The following is a 16,164-nucleotide window of genomic DNA, read 5'->3' on the forward strand; positions in this document are numbered from 1 at the left end:
GTTTTAGAATCAAACTGATTTCTAAAAAAATTTTTAAGTGTAAATTCCTCCCGTTGTTTGAACTCCCTCTTGGTCTTCAAATAAACGAGTAAAGCAGAAGGCTTTTCAACCCCCGCCCTTCTCATACCAACTGTGACAGCAATGTTAAGCCCAAAATCCAGTTCGTGCTTTTCTGCAGGATCGAACCCCTGTCCCCACGTTTAGTCCTTTGAAGGGTTGTGTCAGAAATGCAATGACATCACCTGAAAAAATCCATGATGGAGATTTTTTTTTTAAAGGATTGTGAAAATAAAAATTTTAATTTATTGCTCATTCAATAAACCCTTCAGGATGCCTCAGTTTGTTTGTTTAATTTTATTTTCAAATGCATTTCTCGTATATGTCCTTAGCTTGAATGCAGCTCACAAAGGGCAAAACATCCTACTGTAACTCCACCAACTCCAACTCCAGAATGCCGTGTTTTAGCTGCAGTTTCCACAGGGTTGTCCCCTTCCTGCTCTGTAATTAGGTTTTCTGTGGCCTGGATACTCCTACTGGCTACTCCCCCTGTTCAGCTTCTGGCCTTCTGGCCAAGACCCAGACTGGACCGGCAGAGCTCTGCATCCCGTAAAAACATTAGGATACGCTGGGTGACATGAGGGCAGCAGGATGCAGTCTGTGATACTCCTTGCAACAGAGCTTCCAACCAGTTTCCATGGTTGCAGCTGCCTCTAGCAGCCTAGCTGTAGATGGAGAAGCCATGTAAACCTTTAGGTCATAAATGCAGCCTTCGGTGTCACCAGCCAGAAGGGAGACATGACGACACTGAGCGCTCATTTAGAGCAGGTGAAAGGTAAATGATGCAAAGAAGCTAACACCAGAGCAGTGAGCAGTCTAGGATTAAATTAAAGCCCTAATATACAGCCACATTGCCCTGGTTTACGACTGTGTCCATTGATATCGTGTCAAAGGACTAAAGGGACTGTCATCCCTTTTGTATGGGGTCAGTAATCCTACATTTGTGCCTGTCTGACCTGCAAATGCTGAGCGAAGAGTTCACTCCCATGTGACCAAAATACATGTCTGCAGTTAGATAGCAAAGTTTTATGATCAAAACTAAACAAAGATCCTGTATGACATAAATTTGGCTGACAATTGGGGTATAATTTTACTTCTTAATAAGCTAATAACCCACTCCAATGAAAACAGTGTTTGCACAGCAGCAGGAGTTAATTTATGTCCTAGAAAAGACAGTTTGTGAAAATTTTGGCTAAATACGGCATAAACATAGTTAAAAGACCAACGAAACCAATAGTTTAAATCATTTTTGAATGGGACTTTATGCCTTGCTTTCTTCATTAGCAGTTTGAGGTTTTAACACCAGAGATGTTGCTAAGCAACAAACGCTCTTTTTACACAATTTATGTATTTTCAATGGATTCTGACATGGAGAATCACATTAATACTACCCATCTCATGTCTTACATGCTTTCCCTCTTACTTACAGTCCCTCACAACCCCAACATAACATTACAGTTGAAACCAACATGGAGATATATTGGAACTATCCAGCCCTACATTTTTAAGCCAGATGCTTGCTCAGTCTAGGAAAAACAAAGATGTACATGGATTTAGGCGTCTACAAGTGGATGCTTCTGAATGTAGTGGAACAGGGAGCTTGTGGCCCAAGCTAAGTATTTTCTTAGACTTCTCCTGATTCACAACAATTTGAATAAATATTCAGAAATACAATTTTAAACTTAATTTTCTTTATACATGTCCTTCCTCATCAGACAAAAGTGACTAGAGGATGAAAAAAAGAAAAAATTTCATTGGGGCCTTAAAAGGTTTAACAAGCTAACTTTCTTCTTCTGGCACCTGTAGGTTAGCATTAAACTGAAAAATAACATTTAGACAACATTAAATTAGTACAGATTCAAAGAGCAATAAAGCCTAAAACCCCCAAATCGGTTGTTGAAAGACCAAATGGTCCTAGCCTTGTCACTGTCCTACCTGGACCAAGCAAATGTTCATCATTTTAACACTCAAGAAGATCGCCTTGACAGTTTTGGGGTTCAAAAGTTGCGAGTCACAATGAGTGAACGTGGTTCATGAGGGAACGAAGGAGAGCATACACAGGGTCAGAAGTCAGGGATGATGAAGAGGATGAGTGTGAGACTCCCTGGCACCAGCACAGTCCCCCCCCCCCCCCCCCTCGCTTACCAAACAACAGCAGCTTGTCTAAAACCAGAGCTGTTTACTTGCTAATAATAGTAAAACACCATCAGGTTGCAAATGCTCCCCTGTCGTCTGACCACTATCCCCACATATATGATAATTTACTGTGTAGAGAGGATGGAGCTTGGAGGTGGCCCCCAGGTGAGCAGTTTTTTCCTGATAGATTTTGTGCTACTACAGGGGACAGGATCAACTTTACAGTCCATAACTTGGCTCCACAGAACAGGCAGGCGGTGGATGACCTGCTGTAATCACCTTTTTATTCCTCGTCTGGCCTTTCCTGTCTGGTCAGCGACCCCTTCGTCATCATGTTCACACCCTGGGGGCTCTCTTGTGCTGTTCTTAAATACAGAGAACTGTAACTCATCTCTGCTTACACTAGATATTTCAAGTTAGCTGTAAAGCGTGATTTTTTTATTTTTTAATAGAAAAACAGCTTTTATCTGAATGAACAAAATCTAAGTTATCCTATGCTGTTTTAAAGTTTTCTACCAAAACTTTTTGAGGGGAAGGAAAATGTAATGGGCTAAATCAAAACTAAAACTATGATGTACCTTTCAGGTATTATTACCATGATCTTTGGACTGTAATGTACAATATCAATAAATGGAGAAAGAACAGCCCATTTCAGACATAAGGCCAGGGGTTGACATAGCCCAGAAATTTGCACTGGCCCACAGGGCCAGTAGTTTTTGAAACTTACTGGCCCTGCCTGAAAGTTACTGGCCCGACACCGCGCATAGCGGGACCCGCCGCTCCGCAGGTGCTTGCAACTTTAGGGGGGTCTGTGGGCATGCCCCCCCGGAAACTTTTAATATGGTACAATTTGGTGCATTCTGGTGACATCACTTATTTCTACACTTTTCAATGACTGAAAATAGACCATATCAAACTTAAATCTGCTCTAGTCTGTTTCAGATGTTTTGAAGAGAGCACTGCAGTGTAGTAGGTAACACTAGTTCAGAAGTTTTCATGGTGCTTCTAACGGCAAATATCGCAATAAATCATAAACCTTAAATGTGTTAAATCAATCTAATGGCAGCTTGAACCATTTAACGAATCAAATAAATCCCTTAATGCATTTGACCAATCGGATGGACGCCTTCACATTGTTGATCAATCAGATGGAGCCCTGTTATGTTAGATGTTTGTAACCCATGTCAACGTGGGTCATTTGGAGTACAATTTTTAAACTGGGAATGGTTATTTGGTTATTTTGCTGTTTGTTTATATACCGCAAATTATATCGTTATCGCAATTTTAATCTCTGATATCGCATATCGCGAGTTTTCCTCATATTGTGCAGGTCTAACTGAGATCATTCAGCTAACTAGAAATACTTACTGCTTACAGTGTTGTAAAGAAAAACAAAATTAAGTAGTTTAACATTCTACTGCATTTGAGTCTGAGATTCAGTTATTTGGAGTTGCCTTTGATTCTTTGACATTCAGCTTAAAGCTTAGTGGATACAGTTTCATCTTCAATGCATTCATTAAATATCTTGCTGTCCATACTACTAATTCCACCCATTACTCCATCCAACATATTCCTATCTATTCCTGCCATGTCTTCCACATCTCTGACATGCTTCAGTCTCTCTTCAGTGACGGTGTCGGATTTATAATCAAATGTAATAATAACCCACTGGCTTGTGCCTTCGTTGTTGCTGTTTAACATTGTTTTGTATTGAATTGTTACAATCAATAAAGTTTGAAAAAAAAAAGTAGTGAGCGCGTGCCGCGTGGTGCTCGGCAGTGAAGGCCCAGCGCGCGCAGGCGGGAGAGAAGGAGAAGTGATCAAAGGTTTCCCATAGAAACCCTTGAAGTCTGAACACAGGACTAGCAGAAAAACTAAATTATGAAGACGAGGTAAATCTACACGTTTTCGCAAAATTTACTTTATTGAAAAAGGTGAAGAATATATAAACCGTTAAATATTTTAGTGGCCCGAGCGGACAAGTGAAAAGTAAAGTCTTGTGGTCCGCACTGCTCGAAAAACAGGACCGGGCCAGCGGACAAATGGCTATGTCGAGCCCTGAAGGCGCACCCGATTATAGGGGGCATTCAGTGAAAAAGAATCTGCCATATGATATGACTACCCTAATCAAAATACCTACAGTGGGGCAAAAAAGTATTTAGTCAGCCACCAGTTGTGCAAGTTCTCCCACTTAAAAAGATAAAAGAGGCCTGTAATTTTCATCATAGGTTCCTCAACTGTAAGAGACAAAATGAGAGAAAAATCCAATGACAGCAGTCAACCACTTTCTGTAAGTCATCATAAGTATTCACAAACTGTTGCTGGTATTTTGTCCCATTCCTCCATGCAGATCTCCTCTAGAGCAGTGATTTTTTTTGGGACTGCCGCTGGACAACAAGGACTTTTAACTCCCTCCAAAGATTTTCTATGGGGTTGAGATCTGGAGACTTGCAGGTTCACTCCAGGACCTTGAAATGCTTCTTACAAAGCCACTCCTTTTGTTACCAGGCAGGGTGTTTGGGATCGTTGTCATGCCAAAAAACACAGTTACATATAATTGTCAATACCTTTGCTGATGGAATGAGGTTATCACTCAAAATCTGCCGATACACGGCCCCATTCATTCTTTACTTTGCACGGATCAGTCGTCCTGGTCCCTTTGCTGAAAAAAAGCCCCAAAGCATGATATTTCTACCCCTGTGATTTACAGTAACTCCAAAAATGAAGAGTAAAGTTTTTGCCACAAAATCTATTTTGGTTTTATCTGACGATAAGACATTCTCCCAATCCTCTTCTGGATCCTCCAAGTAAACTTGAGACAGGCCTGCACATGTACTGGCTTTTGCAGGGCGACACGTCTGGCACTGCAGGATTTTAGTCCCTGGTGACGTAGTGTGTTACTGATGGTAGCCTTAGTTACTTTGGTCCCAGCTCTATGTAGGTCATTATCTAGGTCCCTCCATGTGGCTCTGGGATACTAACTGTTCTTGTGAACTTTTTGTGATAATCGCATCTTGTGGGGGGCCCCAGATCAAGGGAGATTATCAGTGGTCTTGTATGTCTTCCATTTCCTAATAATTGCTCACACGGTTGATTCTTCCCAGCCTGGTGCAGGTCATCAATTTTGTTTCTGGTGTCCTTAGACAGCTATTTGATCTAGGCCATAGTGGAGTTTAGAGTGTGACTGTTTGAAGTTGTGGACAGGTGTCTTGTGTATATATATAGCCAGTTCAAACAGGTGCCAGTAATACAGGTAACAAGTGGAGGACAGAGGAACCTCCTGCAGAAGAAGCTAACGGGTCTGTAAGAGCCAGAAATCCTGCTTGTTTGTAGGTGACCAAATACTTATTTTCCCACCATAATTTGCGAATAAATTCTTTAAAAATCAGGCAATGGGATTTTATTTAAAAAAAATCTTATTTTGTCTCTCACAGTTGAGGTATGCCTAAGAGGAAAATTGCAGGTCTCTTTTATCTTTTTAAGTGAGAGAACTTGCACAGTTGGTGGTTATGCCTCACTGTAGAGGGACCAAGAGATAGGCAACTGGTCAGAGGGGTCAATGGGAAGTTTTTTCTAGTAAATTGTTTTGTGATTCATGTGCGCATATGCAGCATTTGTGAGGGCACAACATGAGAGATAAGTCAAATTTGAACTACAATAAGTACACATTCTTCAGTTGTAACAGATGAAATAAAAAAAGCAAAATAAACACTTTTTTAGTTTGTGTTGATGTAAAGTATGTATCACTCTTCCATTTAGCCATAATGGTCCAAAAATCCTATGCTATGTAGTTAACCAAAGTTGTACTAAAACGTTTTTAAATGTTTGCACCATGTATCTCAGAAATTGGTTCCAGGTCAGTAAACACAACCAGGGTTCATACATGAAGTGCCCCAGATTGTAGGGCAAACAGTCATTTTTTGAGAAAATTAAACGAGTTTGAGTGCGCCATATTGTCTGAAAAACATGGAATGCAAAAAAAAAAACCTCTACACTTCAATCTGTAGTGCACCTTAGTTTTCCTCTCCCTTGAGTCATTTTTTCCATGACCTTTTATTTGTTGAATGACATACGTTTGCTTTCAGTAGTTGTAGTGGAGTAGATTGTGTTGACACTAAACTACTTTTGTGATGGAGTAGGGCCGCACAATATGGCCAAAACTTTAAATGTGAAATATTAGTGATCAATATTGCGATGATGATATGACTTGCAATACACGAGCAAATTAGAAAACAAAAAAATAATACATAATTTCAATTTTTGTTTTATTTAAATAAAAGTCAACTTAACTTAAACTGCAAGTTATCTTCATAAGAGACGAGTAAGAACTTGTTGGTCAGGGAACAATTATTTACCTTTCTGGTAGTACTGGCCAAAACTAAAATGGACAACAATTAAGAAGGATGTAGACGGTGTGTGCCAGGTTTTTTCTATTTTTTTAAAAACATTTTTTAAATATAATGGTTTCTCTGTCTGTGCAGTGTGTAAAAAATTTAAGGTACCGGTAACTATTTATCACAGTTTATATTGTCTTTTGCGATAGGTGTATTGCACAAGTTGATATCGTGATATTGACACATTTTAGATCTATTGTGCAGGTCTACTACAAAGTGTTTAATTTTTAACAAATTGGTAGCAACTTCAAAAAGCTTCAATAAATTTTAAAGTCACTGTTTCTTAAAATGGTACTTTGATTGTACTTTTTATACTAAAGCTGTTAAATGCTAAAATCTGTTAATGTTTGCATGAACTTACATAAGGTGGAATATCTTTTGAAGAGCTAGTCATCAACTAAAAGCACAGCAGAATATTGTACCTTTTTTAAATAAACTAATTTTGCACCTTTGTGACTCTATAGGATCAATTTCTTTGAAACAGATTAAATCAATTGCACAAACTCTAGACAAGATCAAGTTCCTTATGTGGCAATATCAGACTTCCATACAAGGTTAAACCCAGTGTCCAAACTATCAAATGTATTGTTGATTTTAGCGCTTTGGGACCGCCGGACCCAACAAATTGAAGTCGGCGTTTCAAATCCCACCATCTAAATGAACTGGTTTCCTGCCAGGCAGCAGGAGGAGGAAGGAAAAGGTGAATGTGAAGGGAGAATAAGGTCAGCTTTCTGTTGCTTTCTGTCCCGCGTGGACATTGGTGTCTCTGTGCCCAAAGCAGAACCAAGCCTCAGCACAGCATACATTTATTTTTACGATATTTAAACAAATAAATAACAAAAATAAATCAATGCGAAACCTGACCAAAAGTGTGTTTAGGAGCCCCTCGGCCCTGTCAGCAAGGAGCAGACCACCAATTTCTCCCAGTCAATATTTGAGGAGCTAATTTGGAGTTTGTCCTCTCTATCGGAGGGAGGAGGATTGAGGGAATTAAGTTAAAATATACATGTTTTTTTGGATGTTTTCCTTTACACATTTGTTGTACTGCAGGAACTAACCTGCTCTTTTCTTGGTTGACATGATGTCAACCTCAAACTCACCTCACAAGTCAATCTTACCTTTTAGTCTCACTTTAGGTGAGCTTGTCAGTAATCTAGCTTTAATTGGAGGCTTATGGCAGCTCTGCATCACATCTCAGACATGTGACTCCTTCAGTCCGGCCATAAAACAAACATACCTAAATATACTGCCTGGGGTTTTCATGGAGAATGCCTATAAAATGTCAGATTCTCAACCTTTTAGTTTAACAGTCACTGTTGATAAATACTGATGATTCATTTTTGTTGCTCCGTTTTAAAGATAGCTTAAAGATTTCAAGTTTTAAAGATTTCAATGACAATGGTCATTGAAATAACTTTAAAACTGACAAAAGTTTAAGTTGAGAAAAAAATAGTACGACACTCTAATGACAAATATATTCAAACAGACCAGGACAAAACTGCCAATACACCTAGAACAGATTGAAGATAGTTTGACCATAAGGACATGTTAAGCTAAGATGTGTCAGCTAGTTACCATCAGAGGTGTCTTTAAATGTGTAATATTTCAGTCTGCTTTTATAAAGTAGTCAGTGTGCTGTTTGGTGGCATGTGGTGTACCACACTTGGCATGCACCTCAGAAAGTGAAGGAGGCAGTTGTCTCAGAAGATTAGAAATAAACCTATGTGAGAGCATGTTAAGGGTTAAGGGTATATGACTGTCTCCAAGCAGATAGATTTTTCTGTGACTACAGTTATGCACAGTTTTGAAGTTGAAGTTGAACAGGACTGTACACAGCCTCATTAGACATGAGAAATTGATGATCCATTACATGGATATCTTACAGTATGTTTTTGGACCATAAAATGCATCAGATTTTAAGGTGCAAAATCAATCAACAGAGAATGAATGGTCTATTTTTTTACGTAAGGCACACCAGATTATAGGGTACATTTAGCTAAAGGCTACTCGTACTTGTACAGGAGTTGACCAGTACGCGTGGTGCAAGTCTTTGGGCTGTCTGGGCCTGTGGAGGGTCATAGAGAGAAACGGTTGCATCTTGAGGGGGAGTGCAGGTGTGGCTTGCAATTCCCTTGAGGATTGTATGGCCACCTCAAGGGATGTCATTGAAAATGGAATACCATTGTTGTTTGTGTGTTAAATCTATCGTCAAGTATTTGTAAGGCTAACATAAATTGCAAGCACTTATGACGTATGGGTGATGCTGTTGTATTGTCCCCTTACACTGGACTGGACTGTAGTTGTTAATAGTATAAGAGTATGCCTGTAGGATTTCCACACAAACTACACCCTGATTGTTTTATTACCTCGTTTCTGATAATCAGGTTTTAGAATAGGAGGCAACATGGAGTGAACATCACTCACAGACCCTTTGTGCAATCTGCAGAATTTGGCAGGGTCAAAAAAATGAAAAATCTGTACAACACACCTGCTTTTCACTTCCTTCACCCTTACTTGACCCAGCATGTTACAAAAGCTGCTACGACCTGTTGCTTGCATCATGCCTGTAGAAAAAATGGAAATGAACATGTTTGCTCTTTGGAAGGACTGACCAACCCTTTTCCTCAAAAGCCCCAACCTTACATGTGTCCAGCCTTCCCTTGACTCTTTGATGCTGACTACCTAAATCAGATATGTTCAGTCAATCGAAATGTGGAATAACTTGAGTCATTTAATCAGCAGCAAGCTTGTCTGGGAGAACTACAAAACAGGCAGGGTTGTGGCTCTTGAGGACCAGGGTTGACCAGCCCTCTATGAGCTCACTGAGTAGTCTACGACCTTGATATTTTGTGCAGGCCACCTGTGTGCCCTGTACATTCTTGGCTATTTTTTTGCCTAGAGACAACCTGTTTTTCTTCTCGTAGGTGCAGTTGTGACTAAGACTTAAACAAAACAATCAGATAAAGTGATGTGGCTACACTACCCTGAATGTCTGGGCAATTGGTCAGAGGAGATGTTAGGTAGTGATGCATCTCTTATCTGCAATAACCAGCCTTTTCAGAGAGTACAACATGACAGATAAGTCAAACGTTCAAAGTCTTATTGGCAGTTATTGAAATTATATAATTACTTCTATGCAGATTACTATTGTACCATCTTTTGAAAGATTTTTAAAGCGCTCCCAGTGGTCTTTTAATTAGGATTATGCAGTTTTTAGCCAAAATAAAAAAACTTGTCTTTTTCTAGGACACGTGTCAAACTCGAGGCCCACGGGCCAAATGTGGCCCGCCATGTCATTTTATGTGGCCCGCGAAAGCATAAAAGTTTTTAATTTCTTAAAATAAAACATACAAATTGGTGTGTATTTATTCAAATCTAGGGGGAATTGGACTTGAAATATTGGATTGGGCAACTACAAATTAGGCCTTAAACACTGTCTATATAACCTACCTAACCTGACAGAATCAAATTTAAAAGGATTTCTGCTAGAGTAACAAGCAAACGTATGTTTTCTATGCAACTGTAATTGTCACTTTAAAAAGTTATAATAAAAAAAGACGAGTTAATTAACATTAAGGAGTAGTTGCATTTATTTTTCATTACATTTAATTACATGTATAATTTATATCTGGCTCTTTGAGGACAGCCACTATCCTGATGTGGGCCTCGGTGAAAATGAGTTTAACACCCCTGTTCTAGGACATAGTTTCTGTAGAGCGGGAGTGTTTTTGTTTTTTGAGTTGTTTTTATATGATTCTGTTGTCTAAAACCTCAAAAGCAAAGTGCATTTTCTATCGGCTTTTAAGCAAAGTTTAAAGTGTCTGGCAATGTTTGACCCAGCGTCGTTGCCCTGTTGTGGTCCCTTTACCTCGATTGCTCCACCTTTCTGTGTTGAATATTTAGCTCAGATCTTATAGAACCTTGAGCAACATTTCCATTCTTTCTCCAGGCTCTTCCACTGCTGTGGTCTGGATCTTCAGACGACCTGGGCTTCAGCGCCGACCTGCAGCAGCTTTACGCCACAGTCGTCACTCACTGTAACACGCGAAAACGCAAACTGTCCGAAGAGGATTGTTCTGCTGCTGAAGAGCCAGACCTGGCCTTGTTACAACCAGGTTAGTTTGATGTTTATTTTTAAGAAAAAGTCTGTCTGGGCCTTGCTTTTATTTCTGAAATCTCCGCACATTAACGTAAAGCTATAAACACTGGTCTACTTTTAACCAGCATTGCCAAAGGAACTTTAATTATTATTATACCCGTTTGTGTTAATTATTTATATGTAACCTAAAATTTATTTTTTAGATTCAAGCATAATGCAAAAAGTCATCACCACTGAGTTTAAGGGTGTATTCAGACTGGACACATTTGGTATGCTTAAAGTGAACCAGAGTTCGTTTTCCCCTGATAATCTGGAACAAAATTTCAGTCTGAATACACACAAGCGCACCCTGCTCCGCAACCACGAACTGAACTCTGACCCATCTTATGAGGTGGTCTCAGTAGGTTTCCAATCGGACTGAGCTTCGGTTTGATCTGAGATTCCTCAGTCTGAATACAATCCGTTCCCGGAGCGGAACAACTGGACCAAAATGACCACTGTAGCCGACGTAAACAGAGAAGGAATGTAGCAACAGAGGAACTGTGGACAAATGTAAAGCAACGATTGTCGTGTTATCAGACAGAAAAAACGGTTAATCTGTTTACTTGTTAGAATGTTAATTTAACACCAAAGAAAATGCTTCCTACGTGCTTTTCTGTGTCTCGTTAAATGGCACGTGCCCAACAGGCTTTGCTGTGACGTCCTCCTAAAAGCTACATTGTAGTTCCTTAACAGAATTCTCTTATAATAATGCCATAACACCACAACGATTAGACACAGCAACTCATTGAAATGTGATCGGGTGAATTTCGACTCAATAAAACTACTTTTAACGTGATACACATTGCTTCTTACTGTTTTCCTGACAATCTATATGTTATAAACACTGTGTACTACTTAGCTGTCTTTTTGCCAGTAACTGCCCTGCAGCATGACTCCGCTGCACCAAAAACGCCAGTAAAAAGTGTTGAGTCTAATGTTGATACAGACGTTCAAAACTTGTGAGCGAAATATAATATTTGAATAAACTAAAAGCGCAGGACTTCCATAATTTCTGCCTCTAGTTGCTTTGTCCCGCCCTCATAATTCCTGACCAATGAGTGAAGAGCTCTTTCATCACATCGTTTTGTTTACAAGCTTTAGTCCGGAACAAGAAAGTCCCCATGACGAAGTCTGAATACAGACCAAACGCAAGGTTCAGGACTCGATCCGGATCAAAAACATCCATACATCCTAAGGATATTTAATAAAACCATCAAACTTCCATGATATTTGTTTTTAATGCATCAACATTACACATAACATGTGAATGGGACAGTGACTGTAAAACTTTTTAAGAAGCAGACTTATTAGTTCCCTCATTAGCAAACCGACAGCTACACCTTTCTGTGTTGCCATGCTTACAAAGATCAGACCAGTAAAAAATGTTAATAGTATCTTGACATTTCAAAGTTAAGTTATGAGGTATGTATGTGGCTCTAAGAAGTAAATCAGATAATGGGTTACTATGTCAACGAGCTCACTGTCAGCTACCCTAGAGCGCAGCAGCCAGGGATTAGGGAGGAAGAGTGCATAAGACATGGAAGAGAGGAGGGAACTACACAAAAGAACGTCCAAGGTAAAGTGTGACTTTGAGCAAAATATGGAGACAATGACCCGTTCCATATCAGCTGGAGCTCGAGTTCCAGTGCTGACATTTTTTCGACTAGCGTCACTCTTCAACCGTTGATGCAATAAACGTAATTTCAGCGAATTCTGAGCAGAGAAAAGCAGCTTTGCGCTGATGTGCAAACTGTAAAGTAGGGAAGTGTTTACGCAACAAACCTAAATTGGCTGATTCCTGATGCGCAGTCATGTTGGTTGTGTAGACGGTTCAAGATTTATAATAGGTCAAAGCCTGTGTTGTTCAGGTGTCATTGGTGCTAAACTGGTGCTTAACACATCTGTAACTTTACAGATGGTTACGCGTTGGGGTGTAACGGTACACTAAAATTTCAATTTGGTTCGGTTCAGAATTTCATAGGGCTCAGTTTGATTTTTTTTTTTTTTTGGTTCAAAAAGGCAGAAAAATTTAGCTGAAAATGCATTTATTTGTTGTATATAACAATAAATAAAATTGACCTAAGTAGGTGATCTGCTATATAAAATAATACTACTATTAGCAGTCAGGATCCAAAAGTTTTCGATAAGTGATATTGGCCTGAAAAACAAACATTTTAACTTGAACATTTTTTTTTCTTGTAGACCCGATTTTTACAGTTGGGTGACGTAGTTTTAAGTGCGTTATCAGATTAGATGTGTTACCTGTGGCATACGCTTTTCTTCGTGTAACAATGTTGACACAATACTTTCGGGGGGGGACAACAAAACAAGAAAAAAGGAAAACCGAAACGGCACAAAAGTGAACCAAACCAAAATTGCCGTACCGAAACGGTTCGGTACAACTACGTGTACTGTTACACCCCTAGTAACACGATAGTCTATGGCTTTCAAAGCCCATGGATGGGCAGAAAACAAGCCCTCCCCTTGTCGCCTTTTGTTGAGTCAGCGTCTCCTTCTTGAAACAATTAACACTGAGTTTTGCAGGTTTACACCTGTGTGTAAAATTTGCTAGTTATAGACTGCATACCTGTTTCACACTTGATAAATCTGATTGCGTGCACTAAATTGACCTTTCTGCCATTACTCCTCCCAGTTTTTTTTCCACATTTTGCCAGAAACACCCAAAGGACACCCAATTGCACATAGTATTTTGCTTAGTCGACACTAAGCAAAATAGTGCTTAGTGTTGTTTTCTGAAAAATGTTGTGGTCGTTCTTTTTGTTGTCTTCACAAGTTTTAAAAAAAATGTGTTTGGTCACCCACATGCATCAGCCGTTGGATCTGTTAAGACCGAACCTGCAGAAAGGGAAGTTGGGACCCAAGAGAAAATTTCCAAAGAAAAGACAACAGACAGAACTTCAATCCAGCAGGTACACAAGGAGCAAACTGATGATGATGATTACTGCTACTTTAACTGAGATTCTGGTTATTCTGATGAAATTCTACTGAAGCCCCCACAAAACCCCCCTTTTTTGATAAAGAACTGCTAAATTGGCAGACGGGATTAAGGAGAAAATGTCTTATTTGTGTTCAGGAGTCGAACGCAGCAGAGCGCCAGTCGTCCAAGCCAAAGAAAAAGAAGGTGGGATTGTTCAGATGAGCCTTAGAGGGAGTACATCATTTTACAGGAGGAGCTTCGACATTCAAAAGCTGCTTTTAAAACACTTACGTTTTGACTTTTATTCTGAAGGAGGTTTTTGAACTTTTTACCACTGGCATTTTAGCTCTGATATTGACGCTTTTTGGGTCACTGTAACTCTTAGACTGTTAACGCAATTAACATAATTCCAAGCAACTTTATGTTTAAATGTTTCACTTTACAGAAGTGAATTGTTTACACAATTAACGTAAAAAGTGTTGCAAATTAGCACAAACCTGCTTTTCGCGGCTTCAGACTAAATAGTCGAAGAGTTACAGTAATTCAAAGAAAGTGTGTACTTCCTTTTTGGTGGTGAGAACTCCAGTAGGCTCCACACTACTGAAGATATTGTTGTTGTTGTGTTGTTTGTCTGTTTTTGGATTTTAGATTAACCTCTAATCAAGTAATTTTACTGCTTTTGTTAATTGTCAGGTCATCAGGTTTTATTCAGCCTTTCCATTAAACACTAAACAGACTTTCATTTACAGATATAATCATAAATGGACGTATACGCTTTTTAATGTCTTAACCAATCAACCTTTGTGACTTTTTAAAATGAGCATTGTATAAATTAAAGGATTCTGTCATTTTATTTCCTCTGTGCTGCATTTTTTTGTCATCATTTTCTGAAAAGTTGTAGGTTTAACCCAAAATTGGTATCTGACTATCTTCTCTTCTTATCTGAACTCTTCCTCCTGACACCTTTTAGCTTCTCCTCTTCCTGGGCTGAAAGATACTTTGTGGGTTGACTTTACGGCTCACATAGATGAAGCACAATGAGCCTCTTTCCACCTTTCATAGCACCGTGAGATGTTGACTCAAGGTGTTTCAGCGCATCGAGAATGTTTCTGAAGTTTTTTCTATTTGAAGAAGTCACTGTTTACTCAAGTGGCTCCCAAGTCTTTGAAGTATTTCTGAATGTCTCTGAAATTGGACTTTCACGTTGTCTCAAGACTATGAGACTGGTTAACTTTTTAACTACTGGTTAAGTATTTGGAAACGTTTTTAAAATAATTTTATAGTTCTAAATGAACCTTAAGTTTTTACCGTAGCTAAAAAGTTCTTTTAGCCAATTTTATTGGAATTTTTAAAATGTTAATTGTTTTTATTATTATTGACTGAGTTGATGAATTAGCACTAGTTACTGGTGATTTTTTTATAATACAGCATGTTAAAAACGTGTTGATCAAATTTGAGACGGTGGGTAAAAAGATGCTTTTTTTCCCCTGAAAATTCATGATTTTTCTTCATCCTTAATTAACATAGTTGTGGACATAAATTTACTAAATCACCCAAAAGATCGTAGTTGATACTAGTTTTATGTCATAAATTATCAAAATGTAATTTTTTGCTTGTGGATGTCATCAAAGGGTTAAAAAACATCTTAATTTAAAATAAAAGGACATTTTCTGTCAATTCTGCGACATAATAGACTTTACCAGGTTAACACTAGGTTCATTTGTTTTTGTAGGAAATAAATCTTGTCAGAAGTAGTGAAATATCTTTTTACACTTAATTTAAGACGATTACATACTAGTAACTTTTCAGTAAGATAATGAGTTGTTTTGAGGCATTAAATCTTGAGTAATTTGATCTTTTATAAGTAAAATCTCTAATGAAATTTTTGATTTACCGGTAATCCAATAATAATTTTGCCAACTTTATCCTAAAATGTGTCATTCTTGTCTTGTTGTAATTGGTCTCATAAGGATAGTTGAACTGTTGTAGCGCTTAATAGTTTTGGGGGGCAAAGTATAAGCATTTATGTTTTATAAATTTGCAGACTTTAAAAAAACAAACCAAAAAAAACGTTTATTTTATTTTATTTTTTAACAACACACGCTAAGATAGGGATATAGACAACGGAGGGCGATGCTCCTTCAGATGCCAGGCCTTGTCCCCTAAATTCAAAATTAACTAAATAAATACTAAAAGACTAGACCCCACCCCACCCAATAAATAAACAAATAAACAACAAAAGTATTAAAAATAAAACAAAAGAATCATAAAAATGGGTTGATAAACAAATAAGCATAAAAAGAAAAAAAAAGGAAATTTTTGGTTTGTTTTTTGTAATTTGTGTCCTCAACAGGACACAAATTAGTGTCCTGCTTGTGCCCGGTTTAGAAAACTTGATACCATTAAAAAAATTTCAGGCAAACTTTAAAAACTAAATGTGATTAAAAAAAAAGTAAACCATAGCCGTTTTAAGGCTGAATATAAAAAACCTCTGTCAA

The 16,164-nt window shown here is 38.4% G+C and overlaps 1 protein-coding gene across 3 annotated transcripts in view; it reads left to right on the forward strand.

Annotated features, from left to right (window-relative positions):
- nhej1 (non-homologous end joining factor 1) overlaps positions 1 to 14,519 on the forward strand; it is a 33,606-nt gene extending 19,087 nt beyond the window's left edge. For all 3 annotated transcript variants that reach the window (XM_023964607.1, XM_020708195.2, XM_023964604.1), the window contains exons 6-8: positions 10,537 to 10,702; positions 13,561 to 13,658; positions 13,823 to 14,519. In XM_023964607.1, the coding sequence (XP_023820375.1) occupies positions 10,537 to 10,702; positions 13,561 to 13,658; positions 13,823 to 13,888 (330 nt within the window). In that variant the 3' untranslated portion in view covers positions 13,889 to 14,519. The remainder of the gene's footprint in view (positions 1 to 10,536; positions 10,703 to 13,560; positions 13,659 to 13,822) is intronic.
- The last annotated feature ends 1,645 nt before the right edge of the window (positions 14,520 to 16,164 follow it).

This window comes from Oryzias latipes, chromosome 2 (genome assembly GCF_002234675.1).
Source record: "Oryzias latipes chromosome 2, ASM223467v1".
NCBI lineage: Eukaryota > Metazoa > Chordata > Actinopteri > Beloniformes > Adrianichthyidae > Oryzias > Oryzias latipes.